The 19,150-nt window shown below is 39.5% G+C and overlaps 1 protein-coding gene across 1 annotated transcript in view; it reads right to left on the minus strand.

Moving 5' to 3' along the window:
• MGMT (O-6-methylguanine-DNA methyltransferase) overlaps window positions 1–19,150 on the minus strand; it is a 229,596-nt gene that overhangs the window by 51,798 nt on the left and 158,648 nt on the right. The window contains exon 4 of the mRNA XM_066620619.1: window positions 1,156–1,316. Coding sequence (XP_066476716.1) covers window positions 1,156–1,316 — 161 coding nt within the window. The remainder of the gene's footprint in view (window positions 1–1,155; window positions 1,317–19,150) is intronic.

The raw sequence follows: 19,150 nt of genomic DNA on the forward strand, positions 1-19,150 counted from the left end.
GTGCAGAAAGCAGTATTACGTGCTTTTTATGTGTTTTATATCACTAAGAAAAACACACACACACACTTCTAGCTATTTCTCTTGAAAGTTCTTCTACCATTTAGAACACAAAATGAAATTCTGCACTTATGTAGAGAGTGGTTTTAAACATATATTTATTTTCAGTTCAAGTCAATACCAATTAGTACTCACACAGATGTAAACAAATTCCCCCAAAGGAATTTGGGGGGGACCTGGCAGGCAAACCCAATGATGCTGTTGGGCCTTGGGGGAGGAACTCGGTACTCTTAAGCAGTTCTAGGACGCTTCTTATCCCAAATAGCCAACAGCATAATAAGCAAAGAGTTTTTTTTAGAGATGCAACTAGCTGTCCTCCTATGATACACTTCCACAGCTTCTTTAACTTACAGTAAGACATGAGACAAAACAAAAAGTCTTCTTTCCATGTCCCTTTGTGTTCATGCATGAGCTGTATGGCTAACACCACCCTGTCTCTTTACAACAACGCAATATTTAAAATATGGAAAAATTGAAAAATTGAACATAAAATCAACTTGGACAAAAAGTCTGTTAGTCTCATTGACTATTGCAGGCAAAAATACAGCTTAAACAAGCTTATTGAATAAAAACTAGTATTGTTCAAGACATAAATTTTTATAAACCTACAAAAATCACATTAAAAGTAATAAAAAACTTAGGTATTATGATCTTCTAGAATGTTTAGGTTCCATATTTTCACTTACTGTCTCTTTCAATCCACAAAGCTTCCAGCTGCTCCACTCTCCTTGGACTTGCACCACTTGGAAGTGGCACAAGTTTGAGGAGACCCACTGGGGTTGCAGTGGTTTACCTGGGATAAGAGTAAGGTAAGGGTAAGAGTTTCCCCTTACCTCCAGTTGAGCCACTTTGCATCCCTATCTTGCACTGGATACAGCACAGGCCTCCTGGCCTGCCTGATTCAGCGCAAGATAGATTTGCGCTGCACATTAAATAAATTTTATCCTCATGAAGATGGTAATACAGAAGGAGTGACTTGTCTAAGGCCACTGAGTTCATGGAAGAGGTGCAAGTTGAACTGAGGAAGTTCTAGCCCAGTCTCTTAGCCACTATGCTTTCACCAGCACATGCTTATGTGATGTTACTAGATATACAGACCTTGCTCCAAAAGTGGGTGATGGAAAGGAGGCACTGGAAGTTGCTTTATCATCAAGGGCTCACAGAAGTAGGCCTGAAGCCAAGCTGCACACTGTTTCAGTGGCTCTGTCATCCCCTCTGAGGTGTCGCATACTTCACATAAAGCCGAGGTGCCTGCAGTACTGAAGAGTGATAATATGAGTATAATACGTGTGGTTTATGTACTTTAATAAGTTTCTTCATAATTAAATCGCAAAACGTGTATTTTTTAAAAGAATGCCACAAAAGATGGAACAGAACAGTTATTAAAAAGTTTCAACCAGATAATGCATAGAGCAGTGGTTCTCACACATTTAGCACCAGGACCCACTTCTTAGAATGAGAGTCTATCAGGACCCACCAGAAGTGATGTCATGACCGGAAGTGATATCATCAAGCAGGAAAATTTGTAACAATCCTAGGCTGAAATTCTACCCACACTTACCTGGGAGTAAGTCCTATTTACTATCATTGTTAAAAGAATATACAGAGTAGCTTGTTAAAAGTACAGGTCTGTACATTTCCCCAAATGCTGTCACATACCATGGTAGCATCACGTCTATTAAAAATAAAATATTGAAATGAATGGGAGCCCACCTGAAATTGGCTTGCGACTCACCTAGTGGGTCCTGACCCAGAGTTTGAGAAACACTGGCAAAGAAGACTGCAGCCTAACCCACTAATCATATCTTTTGTACTACCAAATTATATTTACTTAGAAACAAGAGAGAAAACAACATGAAAATAGAGTTCTGTTTGGTTCTTTATGTAAAAATTCAAGGACACAAAGCAAAACCACTTACTTGAAGACATGCACTCTGTCTACTAAAGAAATGGGCTGCAATTTTACATATTTTACTTTACAGCAACCTCTGCACAGAATCGTGCTGCAGGGTACTACATTGTGGGCTAAGTAACCAGAATGTTTCAAAGACGAGGGCTGATAATTTTAATGCAAATTTTCAGTGCTGTTCCTGATGAGCTGTTGTGTCTATTTAGTTCTATTTGTTTTACAGCTTACTGCTGATTTTATGTTGTATTTATATATGTTGTTTGATATCTTAAGAATCCTTGACTGAAATACAGATATAAATACTGTATTTTAATAAATACTGAGAACAACATTGTTGCTTTATGACACAGAAACAAATTGTTTCATTGAGTTGACAGGATCATAAACATTGATAATTCAACACAATTATAAAAACAATATACGGTCTATTATGCTATATTTGCTTGAGAAGTGAGATTTTTTCCCCCATTTTGTTTTTCTTTTACAAAAAAGGGATGGCTTGACTCAGGTGTGTTTGGTAGAAGATCAGAGGTTCAGTTCTAAGTGGGGACTTGGTGGTTTTAAACTGAAATATCATTTTATACCAGATTATTGTTAAAAAGATACTGATTAAGGCTGCAATCCTATCCACACTTATGTGGAATTAAGCCTCATTTACTATAATGGGAGTTGCTTCTAAGTAGACATGTATAGGATTGGGCTCTAAGAAATTATAATGCTAAAAAAGGACTAATATACCCTGTCAAAGAATAAAAAGTATAAAGTATTTCAAAGTCCACTACCCTCTATCATTCTGTTCCTTCAAACATCTTCCTTGTTGCTGCCTGGAAATGATTTCCATAACATCTTTAAGACAACATCACCCTTATTTCCTTCCAATTTCACCTCAAAAGTCACCTTTTTTGTGATGCCCTTTGCCACCTCCCTAGATCACCACACTACAAGGTAACTAACGCCTAAGGAAGTATACATGATAAATCACTGCATGTTCTTCTCCATCTTTCTCTCTCTTTGTATCTTCCTCTGCTGTCTCTCTTGTATGTTAGATTATGAGCCATTGGAACAGAGGCCTGTATTTTCACTATGCATGTACATCAGGCACAATAAAAATATATAATAAAATATATATTTTATTTTATGACAAATAATAAAAAAATTTCAACAGATAATTTTAAAGTTAAAGTAATCTATTTAAGGATGCAATTCCATGCACGCTTTCCCACTAGTAAGCCCAAGTAAGGGATTTACTTCTGAGTAAATATGCACAGGATTATGTTGTGAAAGACGCAATGAACAGGTTTCATTTCTTCCCCTCACCCACTGCTGTCTCCCCTTCAGCGATCAGACTATTTTCTGGACCTCCCCCATCCAGCACCTTGCTTACTTGTATTGTCATTGGTTAATGAAAGGCAAAAAGTTAAAAGCATGTGTGCAAGAAGCTGAGAGTGCAAGAAGACCTACTAGTCCTGAAGGTAGATTTTTTTTTTCAAAGTCCACTCAGCTTCAAATGTGGTTTGCACGAGAGGCTGCTAGGTGAGAAATACAAGCTCAGTTGCCCCTTGGGAACTTTTTTGGTTTGTTTCAGTATCCCAACCATTGTCTTAGGTTGTTACTTTTCTCATTCAGAATAAAACCTTAGAATTGCTTGGATTTGTTAATGTCTTTCCTCTGAAGAATACATATTTTTTTTACTTCAACCCATTCAGCTTAATTAAAATTTGGTCTTTAATTCTGTGAATTTACCCATTCTTGAAAGGACATCTACAAAACTTTCATCCTAGTACAATTTATCTTAAACAGATTTTTTTTTTACTATAGTGAATATTATAATGTCTGATTTACCCCACACATATTTGCTGTAGCTCTCCATTCCAAATGCTTTCCTAGGATTAGTTACTTATTCATAGTTGATATGCTCACATAGCTTTTCTTCTTATTCTGCAGGAATCATGCATTATATTCAATTTAACAAGAGTGTCATGATATACATGGATAGAAATCAAAAGTATTCAGGCTACAATTCCAGTTTATTATGTAAAGAATTCCAGTTTATTGTTATGGCTTTTCTCTTTTTAAAGAAAAAAAAATCTCGTACTATTCATAATTCTTTTTCGTTTTATGAAAACAACTACGGAAAGACAGTATTCACAATGCAGATGACGGTGGGGGCTTCAAATCCTGAAGCCAATAAATCCAAATCATTATCGAGCAGCAGCATAAGGGTTGCTCAAAAATTCTTGTGACTTTCCCCAGTGGGTAGAGTATCCAAATAATGACTCCTTGTCTAAAAACGTGCACCTCACCTCTTTACCAGTGAGCATAGGCTCTTGCCAAATAGGAAAAGGCAATCTTAACATGCCAATCATCTCTGGAACTGCTACAACAGCATAATATGCAAAGAGCAAACTTTCAGGAGCGCAAATACCTATCAGCACAGACAAAGGGAAATACTCCATTTTGGGTTCAAGAAATGTGTAGTTAACACAATATGTTCCTTGTTTGTAGAAAAGTGTAACAAAAAATAGCTTCAGCAAATAGGCAGTCTCATGTTCTTGGATGACCATTCCAGTATGTCCAAACAGAAGAGAAACAAACTCACTTGTATTAATAACACAACCCTGTAAAACCAAGGGTCCAAAAAACGTTTTTCATAATGTATGGCGGTTTTGTATGAATTTGGGGTGCTGATTCAAAAAAATTCCATGGCATAGGCTTCCTCATGAGGAAGCTGCTTGAAACATTAACTAATGAGGCTATGCTGTATCTCCGAAAACTAGATGTGATAGGGCAAAACTTATGCCATTTTTGGAATCAGCACCCAGGAATAGGTCTAACTTTTAAGACAGCACAATGTGTGATAGCATGTGTAATTTATTATCGTTCAGTAACATTATCAAATGTTTATCAACATCCATCTGTGTTGATATATTACGCTCTTTTTATCCAAGAGAGTTTCCAACATTGACAGCACAGTTTTTCTTATTCCCCAGCTGGATTGCAATGGAGCGTTGATAAACAAATTAGCCTCAGAATCCCACATGCAAAGGTCATGAAGAAGATGTGAATGAGAGAGGTTTACTGTGTCTTATTTAGAAAGCTTCTAATGGACAAGTTTGTTGCCTGTATTGCTTTTTGGTGTTTGGGTACAATGCAGTATCCCTTAAAGTTTTGAACTTCGGCCTCCTCCTGGACATATTCTACCTTCCCTCTCCCTCCCTGCCCCAATCCACTGGCAACAGTGTCCACAGAATCCCACATAGCTGCATGCCCACTGCTGTGTGCATATCAGGGTGCAATCCTAACCCCTTATGTCAGTGCTTTCTAGCACTGACATAGCGGTGCCAATGGGATGTGTGCTGCATCCTGCAGTTGGGTGTCACTCACGGAAGCCTCCTCAAAGTAAGGGAATGTTTGTTCCCTTACCTCAGAGCTGTTCCCTCTCCACAGTGCTGGAAAGCTCTGACATAAGGGGTTAGGACTGAGCCCTCAGTCTGCTATGTGCATAAGGCAGCACATCCCACATTAGTATTAGGAGCACTTGAACAGTAAGATGGAAGCTATCTCACTCTTCTTCCTCAAACCAGCCAACCAAGGAAGGCAGAAGATGCTATGGTCAGAAGTTCCTATATGGTCCCTGCCTCTCTGCAGCTTCCATGGTGAGCATGTGTGTTTGGGTGACTGTGATACTAAACCTCTACTACTAGAAGAAAAGTCTTTTTGGCTCCATCTACTTCACCTTGGAATATTGCCCAACCTACAGGGACCTATACCAACAGCTATTGGTATAATATATGGAGAAATAAGGTAACAGGCTTTGAGATTAACTTAGTCATAGTTGCTTAAAGTTCATCCAACTATATATAATGAACCTATCTGATATGGTTCTATAATGCTATATGAATTAAAGTGGATGATAAAATGTGTGTTTGTGTATAGGCAACTTCTGTGAATTTATTTTGGAAGAGTTGTAGGTAAACATGCACTTATGCTGACTCCAGATAGGTCTTTCCTGGTCACACACTTGATTTAAGCCCCAGCTCCATCATGATACAGACTCAATCAAGACAACTGAATTCAATAAGGTCCCCCAAATCAGTGCTACTCAAAGAGGTGCGGTGCCAGTTCATTGCTGGTCCATGGCAAATTTCCAGGAAAGAAACAAACAGTAGTAATAATATGGAACAAATATGGTACCAGGCCCTGGCACACTGGAAACAAAAATTGCCATTCCACCACATCAGAGTTTGAGAAGCACTGCTTTAAATCATGACACTGACACAAATAAGTGTCCTAATGTATCAGATAGTAGGAAACGAGACACATAGTGGTTTACATGAACGCTTTAAAGAATAATCAACTACAAATTTAAAATCAATTCTACTGTTATGGTGCAACAAAGTATATAGTAGAACCTCCAAAGCTGACCACCTCTCTATAATGACCACCTCTTTAAGTTGACCTAATTTTCACAGTATGGACAGACACCGCATATACAATATGGGAGACCAACCTCTCTATATCAACCAACTCCGTAAGTTGTATCTTGACCACTTTGACCATTGCACAGGGTATTAATTTACCCTCCATATGTTGCCCACTGAACGCGATACTGCTTGTGCATAGTGAAGCCACTGTCCTTTCACTTTGGTTCCCATCACCAGTGTACTACTTTACACTTATATTGAAACACAACTGCTATTTTGCTGTCTATTCTCCCGGTTTGGAGAGATCCTTCTGGAGCACTCCACAATCCCTTCTGGTCTTCACAACTCAGAAAAGTTTACTGTCATCCACAAACTTGTCCACCTCCCTACTTATCCCTGTTTCAGGTCATTTATGAAGATGTTGACAAGCACCAGTCCCAGGACAGATCCTTGAGGCACTCCACTTTCCACCTCTCTCCATTTTTTTTGTCAATTGCCCATTGACACCCACTCTCTGTTTCCTGGTCCTCAACCAGTTCCCAATCCATGAGAGGATCTGTCCTCTTATTCCCTGTGGAGTTTTCTCAACAGCTTTTAGTTAGGGACTATATCAAACACCTTCTGGCATTTAGTGAATCTGAGGAGACCCAGTGGAAGCCAGGCAGCCTAAGTAAAAAAGTGGTGTTTGTTTTTTTTAGCTGTTGGGACTACGTAACATGCTACATGCTATGGGCTGGCAAGAAATAGTATTGGTCTGCCTGTCTGCAATGAAACTAAGTATTTTTTTAACTTACAATTTTTTTTTAAGTTTATGAATTTTCAGGGGTTTTTTTTAAAACGCTGGTTGTGGGCTGTTTATTCTCCGTCTCTTGATATAGATATAGATGATATAAATAGTAAGCATCACAAGAGGATCAATTCTCACTGATATTTGCAATAAAACTTTTTAAAAATCCAATCTAAATAATAACTTGGCCTTGCATTTGTTGTCCTGGGAGGTAAACATGATATTTAAGTGCCTTTTTTTTTCCGTATGTTGACCACCTCCCTATGCTGACCAATTTCCTCCAGACCCTTGGATGGTCAACTTAAAGAGGTTCTACTGTACTCTCAATAGCCTCTCTCAACAAGAATTGGTCTACATCATTTATAAGTACAAGGTAGTTTTTCTGCTTGCTGGTGGTTTAGCCATTTAAGTGACACATCATTAAACTCAGGTAGCATGCTATTTCAACATGGACATTGCCCACTGACCTTAGAAAGAATAACAAGAGGCAGTTCCTTAAGTAAGCTAAACTAAGCCACAAAACAATGACTTCTTGATAGTTCTGTGTATGGCAACCTGAATAAAGCTTCATGTTCATGGGAAACAGATGGTATAGGCAAGGCATAATGTGATGAGCAACAAGTATCATGAATGAGTTCTAAACCAGGACACCACTGTTAGTCATGAAAGCTAGCTTTATGGTGCTAGACATGTAGTATCCACTATTCATTGTCAATATCAGCAAAATGAACCCTAAATATATTCCTGTGGCAGCCCCAAAAGGAAAATGGGCATACAGAAAAAAAAATGTAATAAAAGTTAAGATCTGACTCAGTAACTCTACCAATAAGAATCATGACTCATTTTACATTTCAATTAAAATGTACTGGCTGTATACTGGGCAGGAGGTCTGGTCTAGAGGGTAGAGCCTCCGTCTGCCTGAAGATAACATCCACAAGGTCACCAGTTCGAGGCCACCGGCACCGTGCGACCTTGAAGCAGCTGACAAGCTGAAGCCGAGCTATTCCATCTGCTCTGAGCGTGGGAGGATGGAGGCCAGAATGTGAAGCCAGATCGGAATGAAACACCTTGAATGTAGTGGTTCTTGAAAGAAAGAACCTTCTTTCAAATTGTAAAAATCCCTATTTAATAAGGGATTTAAATAAAGCCTGCCTATGTAAACCGTCTTGAATAAAGACCAAGAAAGGCGGTATATAAATACCTTATTATTATTATTATTATTATTATTATTATTATTATTACTGGCAACTAAACATATTCTTTGTCCACCACTTAAAAGATTATCTTTTGTTTGATTTCTATTATAACAAACCAAGGTGTGCAAGTGAAAGGTTAGCAACAGAAAATGACCCTTAATCTGTAAAACTGTTTCCTTATTTTTTATATTAATATTTGCTTATTCTGTGTCAGCTGCCTAGGTTGAGTAGCAAATTTTATATAATGTCACTATTATGTGACTTTAAAAAGGAAACACACAAGATATATTTCTCATGTGAAACTTAATGGTACTTAAACATTAACATTTTCCCCCCAAATGTTTTTAAAAATTAAAGGTTGTGCTAGGTACCTTACAGCTTGATATGGAGGCAAATACATATAAAAATACATACAATTAACTCCATTTGGAAATAAAAAAGGTTGCTACATCAACACCTTAATGTCATTTAAACAGTCTTCCTTTGATAGATGAAGGCAAAACTACCCTCAAAATTGCAGATGAATTGTCTAGTCCCTAATGATTCCAAAACAATTACAGGATGCAGAGCAATCTAGTTAAATTTTATTCAAAAGCTTACTACACTTGTGTTTTCTCTTATTTTTCTATCAATGAAACCCAGGAGGCTTAAGCACAATTCATTATGTATGAGACCCAACTTACAGTGCTTGACTGTTGATTAATAGGAAAGTTTGCAGTATGTACATTTGCAACATTAGATGCATACAATATGCTAACTTATTCTTCCACTGAAGCTAATTATTTACAAAAATGACTACTTGAGACTACAATTTAGTAAATGCATGCATCCAGTCTCAATCTGGCCCCAAAAGACAGTCTGGAATGAAGATCTTTTACTTGATGTGACAACTTCTGGATACAGTGTTATTAATATTGTAAATGTGGCAAATAAAGAGTTCAGATAGCCTTATGTCTGGGTTGTGTTTGTTTTTCACAACTAAATCAATGAACAAAGAAGCTTTTCAAAAAGTTTAATGCCCATACAAGCGGCAAATTCTTTTTGCCCAAGTTCAAATTAAATGCTTATGGGATGACTGCAGATTAGTAAAGACTTTTAAACAGAACTTAGTTACAGAATTGTAAGAGGAATCCCACACCCTAGCTTGGATCTAAATGTGTCCTGCTATTAGCACAAAGTCTATTCCACTCATGGAAGATCTATTTTTGGATTTACTGGAAGAGTGTTGTGCAAACAAAGTGATCCCAAATCTACAGAAGTTCTTCCCTTCGCACAAGAATTTTGATGACCACCAGTACAGCCTCCCAAGTATGCTGTTGAATAGCACTTTGATGAGCCTTCCAGTTCCATTTGTGGAAGCATTCACAGAACAAAGCAAATATATTTTTTCCTTCTGCACACCGTTCTTTGGATCCAGCTCTCTAAGCCTTTCAATAATACTGCATTTATTTTTTTCAGGATTTTCTTACATAGGAATACATTTCCTTTGCTGCAACACTGGCAAAGAGGTTGGAAGCATACGTTTTACTACTCAGTGGAATTTGGGCTGCCCTCATTAAGCATTTACTTATGAACTTCATAATCAAATGTTGGGCATGCAGAACAAGAAACCTCTGGATGCTAATAACGTTCAATTACTCCTTTTGACTAGAAATTACATTCTTGGGTGCCCACCAAATTCTTACCAACATTTAATGGTTTGGGCCCAATCCTATTCAGCACAGGAGTGGAGGCTCCAAACAGCCACACCGGCTCCTGTGCTAGTCCAAGGTGTCCTCAAGAGAAGGGGACATTCATCCCTTCACCCCAAGTAAAGCCTTAACCTATTCAATGAGGCTTCTTGAGTCCGCGCCAGTATTTCACTGGTGCAGACTCAAGAAGCCCCGCGTGGGACTTTTGAGCCCAACGTAGGGATAGGATTTGGCAGAGGGGGTCTCTGACAATCCCATCCTGCCCCAGGCTTGTCCCTCCCTCATTCTGTCCTCCACAGAATCAGTGGAGTCAGGCTGCCCGTCAGATCACATAATGAATCTTAAGAATTTAACAGTTTTCTTTGAGGCTATATAGAACCCTCGAATTAAGCTACCATTATAATGCTATGCTATGCCTTAACTATGCATGTGTTTTTCCAGGGAAAGGTTTTTAACTAATTTCACTTAGATTTATGTAGTGGTCAGGATTAAACATGTGCGTGTACACACAAACATTTTCACAGAATGCATAAGACACATCCCTTTCTGTTGCTTCATTGTCTCTGCTTATGCCATCTAGTCTCTCCACCCTAAGTGGTCGTTTGAAACATGTCATGACAGGCTTTACAGAGGTGAGCAGAGTTTGACTCTTGTCTTTCTATGTCAAGATAAGGGGTGGGGGGGGGAGCTGGAATTAACGTGAAAATTGCAAAGACTCAGTTGATACTGTGAAAGGTCATTAAATGCTAGGAACTCCCTTGTGCAATTAGAATTTGGACCAGATCCTGTATATATAAAAAGAAGATCTAACCTTGATATATCCTACTGGACAGCCAAAGAAGCAATACAGTATCCTTGAAAATGCTCTCTTAAAACAAGAAGCCTTCCTTTTAAAAGCATAAGCATCCCAAACTCTTTTTATATGTAGCACATATACATAAGAAATCTGCGCGTACATAAGAAATCTACATAAGAAATCTGCATGTAAACCATTTATTAATTCTGAAGTTTTAAACTCAGTTTTTGGGTGAAACTATCCTCAAGGCAGCCTTCAGTAAATTGCAGTAATAATTTCAGACACAAACATACACACAATTTTCTTGACAAAAATACACATATGCACAGCCTTTCTAGTTTTAGTCCTTAGAAGTTCTAGAACAGTCTGTCCTTAACATAATTGTATAATACTTCCATAATGATGCCAAGGTCAGGTTTATCAGAGGCAATTAACTGTGTGAGGAGTTGCTTCAGGGCAATTTTAATATGCACACCTGACTTTACTCATTTATTTGCTTAGGTTCTCCATCTCAGGTTATACCCTTCAGCTGCAAGGTTTCTCCTACCCTCAATACCAGACAATTACCATCTGGTGCGACCCCCCTGCAGCATTACCTTCCTTGCTTAGGCTATCACCAAACCCAGGTCCTATTCAGAAAGAAGGTGATTAGTCAGCACAGTGCTAGCATGAATCACAGCATTCACTGGTATTCTTGCTCTACATAGGTAAGCTGTGTCACATTTAACTATGAAAACAATACAATCTTAAACTCTCTAATCCTTGAATAAGCATTTTTCTTGGGGGGGGGAACACGGACACAAAACCTCATGGAAAGTGTTATGAAATGGACTGCAAGTTACTACTTATTTCTAAAAATGAATTCACCTTTTGCCCTTTGTCTCACCAATATCATCTAGTATCAGCAGCTGTTGGACACAGGATTCAGAAAGGGATGCACTGTTGGATACACCCTCTATGCCAAATCTTATGAACTGAGAACTAGTCTATACATACAACCAACCAAAGTGACAAAAGTGCTGTGCCACTGCAGATAACAGTTTTATCTAGGAATTTATATCCTACATTTTGGATCCCACAGAAGATGCCCCAAAACTCAGAAGTGCCAACAACAGAATCATAAAACATTAATTAATCAAAACATACAAAAAATAATTAGAAAGCATCATGATTTTTTTAAAAAGCAGAGGAACTTCAAACCAACCAATTAAACTAATTAAACGTTTTAAACTAAAAACATCTCAACAAGGCAATGAAAACACAATAAAGGGGAGGCTGAATGGGTCTTGTAGGGGAGACCTACACAAACTAGTGAATGAGAAGGCCTTTTCATGCATCCTTCCACAAAAGACTCTCCAAAGAACAGCCTCAGATGAGAAACAAAGCAGATAGGCTGATCCATATGGGGAGCAATGGTACTTTAAATACCTTGGTTCCAAACCATTAGTGCAGTGATTTTCAACCTTTTCATCTCGTGGCACACTGACAATTGCGCTAAAATTGTCAAGGCACACCATCAGTTTTTTGACAATCGATAAAGCACCCCATGCTGCTGCTGGGGGGCCCACATCCTCCAGTTGCCCAAAATAAACAACCCTCCCCAAAACTCCCACGGACACCTGTGGGCACATTAGATGAAGCTTTGCAAAGGAAACAAATGCTGTTCTGTAAGCCCTTACAGTCAGATCTACCTTACTCAAAACTTTGCTTAAATGCTATACTTTTTAAGAACAGCCTCTCACTGAAGACATACAGCACTGAACCAGATTCTGGGCAACCCAGAATCTATCTGCCATGGTTAATCTGTGATGGCTCATTCACAGATGCAAGTAATCATGCCACAGAGAATGTACAATGAACATGCATGTGTAAACTGAACCAGAGTTTAATTTCACTGGAGTGATATTCCAAAACAATACCAGTTAAAAAAACTGGGGGGAAATGATGCATAATTTTGTTTTAAATTCACAATTGTACAAAAATAGTATATTTTGTTTCTTAAATGTATGCTATGTCCCTGTCATTTGGAGATGCAAAAGTAGTGGCATGATCTCAAACTGTGTATATAAATTATATTGTTTACTTTCTATTTAGAAAGTATTTTAACAGAGCATAGTAAAATATTTTTGAAAATATGCACAGATAGCAGACTGATTTCCACTAGGTTTACATGAATCTTGTGTTGTAGTTCCATTAGCTTGCACACTACATTAATAAATAACATTGCCACTTAAATGCCTTTCTTGTAAATTGGTTTATTCTGTTCTGCATAAATAATATAAATTTCTCAGTTACCAAGTTTGTCAGATTTCCCCCAGTTCACCTATGAGTAGCATGCAACATGGGATAATGCAGAAGTTTAATCTAGGAAACAGTTTATAGAACACCCTTGCCTAACATACTTGTTATGATTCCTATAATATACTATTTGGCTACCAAAGCAAAAACAGGTATATACCTATTGACTATGTGTCAGTGTTAAAAATAAATTCAAGAATCAACTGGATGCCAACTGAAATGTCACTTTAAAGCAACAAGTCAGTACTGCATTTTAAACCAATTGTTTTAATATTAGGTTTTTACGCAAAGTGATGAATTTACCAGCAGAAATGAATAAAGGCTTGTTGTAATAGGTATTGCAGTCAGCATTTAAAAACATTTTAGTTCAGGTGCTACTTTATTTTCTAAATTCACTCCATTATTTCCTAAATTCCCTCCCTCAGGCCAAGTAACAGAGATGAAAACTGCAGCTCAGCACCCTGAGGGCTAGAACACCTGATACACTCACCTCCAATGGAGGTGGTGTATTCTGGAGATGGAGTAGTTGCCTTGCCTGAAAAAGCTAAGCCGGATCAGCTCAGGTTTCACCTTGGATGGGTGACTGTAAGCCGCTCGCTAGAGAAGAATGAATGTTGGACTGGCAAGGAATTGCTGATATCCTGAGAACCAGAAGCATGTTTTGCAGCTGCCTGTAGAAGCTTGTAAAGCACAAGAGTTGACAGCCAGGACAACAGCTGCACCATGAAGGGAAAGATCTTGAGAAATGGAAGGTTCTATGAGTTTCTCTCACAGAATAACACTTGTTAAAACCCCATTTGAAAAAAGAGGGGTTTATGGTCAGCCTGTCTATGCAAACTAGCTTAAGTCTATGAGAAAGCTGGTATATAAATACTGTAATAAATTAAAAAAAAGAAAAAAAGATTTCACTAGAGAGTGGCTGAGATTTTAAAAGTCACACAACTCTTTGGGATCGTGTTTCTCAAAAAAGCACCCATTCCTGCCCCTCCTCTGCTGCAGGACAAACTGTTTTTTGAAACTGAGCGGTCTTTCAATAGCAGGATAGGAGATGATATGGCAATTGTAGTTCAAAAGAGGCTAAAAAATGCAAGACAAGGTTACAGTCATTCAATTTCTTAAGGGTTTAAGAGATTAAAAAAGAAAGAAAACTGAGGCACAGGTTGATGAACACTTTGTATCCCTTCATCCTCCTGCCCCAGTGGGCAAAGGTTACTGCCTGTTCTTCCAGATAATTTCAAGTACATTGTGTGCAATTCTCACTTGTAGCATTTTTAAGGATCTGGGGGATGGGAGGCAGTTCTTTTGGTTCCAAAATTTGTCTACAAGGGTACAAGCCACTGTCAGTAGAAACCCGCTGTCTTACTATTGTCTACCCTTATGTTCGGCACTCTCAGAATCCAGCATAGCTATTTTACAAATATGTTGATAAATTTAATCTACCCTTCATATTTGCCAGTTAAGCTTACATCAAATGGATCCAAACGATTCATTATTCACAACTGTGCCTGAAAAGTAAGTAGTATTTGTTAACAACATATTCATCTTCTGTTGACCATATTCTTTTCCAAACTTCAAATAAAACATGTGCAAAAAGTATAGATCATAACTGACAACATTCCATCAAATTATTCATAATATAAACATGTACCTCTAACAACTTTTCTCCTTCTTCAGTCCTTAGCTGGAGCTTTGGGAGCAAGTGGCTCTCAACCAATATGCTCCTGTAGGTGCCACTGGGATCTGTGTGCCATATATGACCTGTTTCCACTCTTGGCAATTGTTGGTGATATTTGTAGCCTCACTGTCCAAAGCCTCTGGCTAACTGATCCTAAGAACTTAAGGACTCACACTTGGTATTGGCCACCTCTTATATCATATGGCCATCTGGCATTACAAATGAATGCCCTTCAAAACTTTGGACATAACCTTCAGTGAGTCAGTGCAAAAACCACCAAAATAGGATTTAAGAGCATTATGTTCACTTGCCTAATGAAACTCCAAGATTATTTCAAAACAACTGGTATTAGAAATAAAAATCTACAAAAACTGTCCATGGGTTTAGCACTTTTCAGCTTACCTTGCTTAACATGCCTCAACAATAAGATGTGAATATTCACTGCCAATTAGTTTATGCAATTCAGAAAAATCTAACCCACGCTGCCAAGAAACAAACCAGAACCTCTAGAGTGCAGCTGGGTCTGCAACCTACCTCCTTATCTTGTTAAGCCTGTAAGACAGCCTCTCTCTGCCATTTTCAATTAGATATACTTTATGAAAACACTGCCAATAAGACACTAATTGGAGAAGTGAGAAGCTATTTGTGTTTGACAACAGAATGTACCTTAAATACACAGTACTATGCACACACTCCCATAGTTGTCTGTCCCTCACCAAAGTAGAAAAGGACCAGCACAGCTGGGTGTACAAGGTCATGGAACATTAGAAATAGAGATTCCACTAAACCAGGGGTGTCCAAACATTTTGGCAGGAGGGCCACATCATCTCTACGACACTATGTTGGGGGACAGGAAAAAAAGAATACATTTAAAATTTGAATAAATTTACATAAATGAATATATGGAATTTATATGACTAAAGGAAGGTCTTGCAGTAGTTCAAGGCCTCTAAAAGGCCTTGCACAAAGCAAGGCCAGCCTTTTCTTCGCTGCCATGCTGCATCACAGACTTGAAACAACAAGTAGTGGAGGGAGCCTTCGTCCCCCAGCTCATGTGAGAGGTCGAACAGTCGCCCTCACACTTAGAACCAGTGCAGGCCCTCACACTTAGTTGCCAGTGCAGGCTCTAGCAAATCTCTGGAGGGCCAGAGGCCCACTGGAGACTGGGGGCTCTCCATGGGTCAGATTGGGAGTCCCCGAGGGCTGCAAGTAGCTCCCTGGCCAGGATTTGGGCACCCCTGCTCTAGACAGTGGTTCTCAAATGTTTTAGCACTGGGACCCACTGTTCTGAATGACTATCTGTCCAGGACCCACTGGAAGTTATGCCATGGCCAGAAGTGACATTATTATGCACATTAAAATAATTATAAATAATGAAATAAGAGGAGATGAGATGGGGAAGCCAGCCCTGTTCCCCAAGTTAATTCTCTCTATAGTCCGCCTGCAATAACCTCAACTCCTCCCCCTCCCCCACAAAATCAGTAAGATTTCCAGTGTTACCCAGTGCCCAGTTCAATTTTAACCAGTTCAGTGTGATTTGGGATGAAATCAGTTTTAAAACCAACATAGGTTTTTTTTTTTTTTTTTTTTTTTTTTGGGGGGGGGGGGGAGAAGCTAAATTGAAATTCAAAGCTTCTCTCTAAATAGCATTAAAACCCCAGAGTGATGAGGCAAGGAACTCACTAGTGGGGGGGGGGAAGGAGTCTGGAATAGATAACAACTGTTTCCAAGAAAGCAGTGGTTCCCAAACCTATTAACATCAGAACCCACTGTTTAAAATGAGAAACTACAAAGACCCAACTAGCCAGTGGTGGATTTCCCCATCTCTGCTCCCTGGGCAAAGGTTCCTGAAGCTACCCCTGCAAAATATGCTGTCCCTTGCCATGTATGAAGCCACCCCCTTAACTCTGCATTGCAACAAAACCACAGGCAACCTTAGAGCAGACTGGGGAAAACCTTGTGAGGCTTCCTTGCAGTCTTAAACTGCACTTCCTCCAAAAAAGAAAAACAAATTCACCTTACCAGCTGAAGCCACTGGTTTTATGCTTTTTAGTGAGGGGTGGGAGGATGCCTTCTGGAGCATTTGTTGAGATCCACTTTCATCAGATCGGGACCATTCTGGTGGCCTTGTATTGCCTGACTATCAACTCGAGCCAAAGAATGTTGTTTACTCATGAGTAAACACAAACATGTAGTTTAGGCTGCAATCCTAATCTCACTTTCCTGGAAGAAAGTCCCATTGAACACAACGAGGCTTACTTCTGAATAGACCTGGTTAGGATTGTGCCCCAAGTTTTACTTTCAATAGGGTTCAATACATTCATCAGTTTGGAGGGCGGAACTTCCTTCTCAGGTCTTTTTTGAGAGCTGCGTTCATCAGATTGGTGCTATTCTGGTGGCAGTGGATTCCTTTCACCCTACCCTTTGCAACAGACAAAGGCATGGTCACCTAATTCCAACTGAACATGATGTCGCTCAGCTGCACTTTCCATAGGGTTCCACACATTTTCCTTTTCAACTATCATCTTGTCAGTTTCAGCTTTGCATTCCAACAACAATCAGGTTGCAACCCACCAAGTAGGTCGCAATCCACAGTTTGAGAAACCCTGCTCTAGCATATTATGTGATGTATCCTTACATCAAAGAGAATGAGACATCTTGCAAACTGAGCCTAACTCCTTGCCTATAAACCAGTATAAGGCAGCTACATTTAACCAGTTTAATTTTCTTCAGCAATGCAATCAACTGTGATGAAACTTTTTTTGGTAAATTTTTTTGTTGAAAAGTGGCATATAAAAATGTATCAATGTTAACAGAAGTCTCAAAGAAATCCATGACATTGTTCAGGCAAACATACAGTATTCTGGAAGTTGGCTCCCTTCTTACTCATGTCAGTAGTCTACATTGTGCTGAACTGGTGGCTATCTGCAAAACAGGTCCTGGAGAATCCAATGATGATCCTGTTAAGAGCCAACTTCTTTCTACCACTTTTCCTTGCACAGAAACCATACAGATGTTAAAACTAAATGACTTTCATAGTAATGGAGCAAGGAGATTAAGAGGGCAATGATTTAAAGGAAGATGACCATGGTGGGTGGGGAAGAATGAACATTTCTTGTGAATTCCTGTTCTCTGTGTCCTCTCTGAGGGCATTTTGAAACCTTTGGATTCCTCCTGGAGCAGCAGGTAGGATCTTCAGCTATCCTACCTCCTGAGGTAGGATACACAACACACCATCTCTTAAGGGCCAGTTGCTTCTCTTGCTCTTATTTTGGGAGGTGTGTGCGTGTGGCATGCTCATGCACAAAGCACTTCATGTAACTCTGCACTACTGAGTATGAACTGCTTTTTGCATGAACAGCCCTGTTAACACTTACTCCTCCCTGCTCCATTCCAGATTATTAGAGGTGCTGCTGCTTCAGCTGTCTTTTTCCTCAAGCCAGGTACAATCCATTTCTAAGCTACTGGGAAGCAAAGGGAGTGAGGTTTCGTTTTGTTTTTTAAACAAACAGTGGGTGAAGAGACAAGCAGAGCATTGTACCTACTTCCCCCAATCCAGGTTTAGAAGAGACCTCTCCAAAGGGGGAACAAGAGGAAGGACTTGCCTGAATCATACACCTGTTGCTGACAAACTATAGCAATACCAGTAGATGGCCAGCTTCGGGGGGGGGGGGGGTGATAGGATAGCAAGCAGTATCTTCACACAGGCACTAATTAGCCCACAGCTGTTAACTGCAGGAACTAGCTTGTTCCTGCTCCTTCATGGTGAAGGAGAGAGAGGACATTTGCTGGAAACCATTCTCCAGGGAGACTTTCCTAATACTGACAGTGCAATCTTATTCAGAGCTAGTGCCGGCACAGCAACCATAAACAGTGGTTCTCAAATGTTTTCAACTGGTGGCTCCCTTGACCTACTGGGCCATTGGTCATGGCTCCCTATTAGGGCTACAATCCTATGCATCGTATGGGGTGGTGGGTTTTTCATGAACATTCCAAGGCTCCCCTGGCTGGTTTCCACGGCTCCCCATGGACCCACGATTCACAGTTTGGGAACCACTGCAAAGAATGTTTGTGATGACTTTAGAGCAGGGGTCTCCAAACCCCGGCCAGGGGCCAGATGTGGCCCGCAGCAAGCCTCTTTCTGGCCTGCAACCAACCTCTTGTCCCCTGAAAGCCTCTGGTCCACTCAACTGAACATGACCAGAACTGTGCTCTGATTGCATCTGGAGGGTGTTCTGAGGGCCAGAGAGGTTGAATGAATGAGACTATTCATTCATTTATTCACTCATATAAGTTTCATCTCTAATTTATTTATTT

Source organism: Tiliqua scincoides, chromosome 3 (assembly GCF_035046505.1).
Source record: "Tiliqua scincoides isolate rTilSci1 chromosome 3, rTilSci1.hap2, whole genome shotgun sequence".
NCBI lineage: Eukaryota > Metazoa > Chordata > Lepidosauria > Squamata > Scincidae > Tiliqua > Tiliqua scincoides.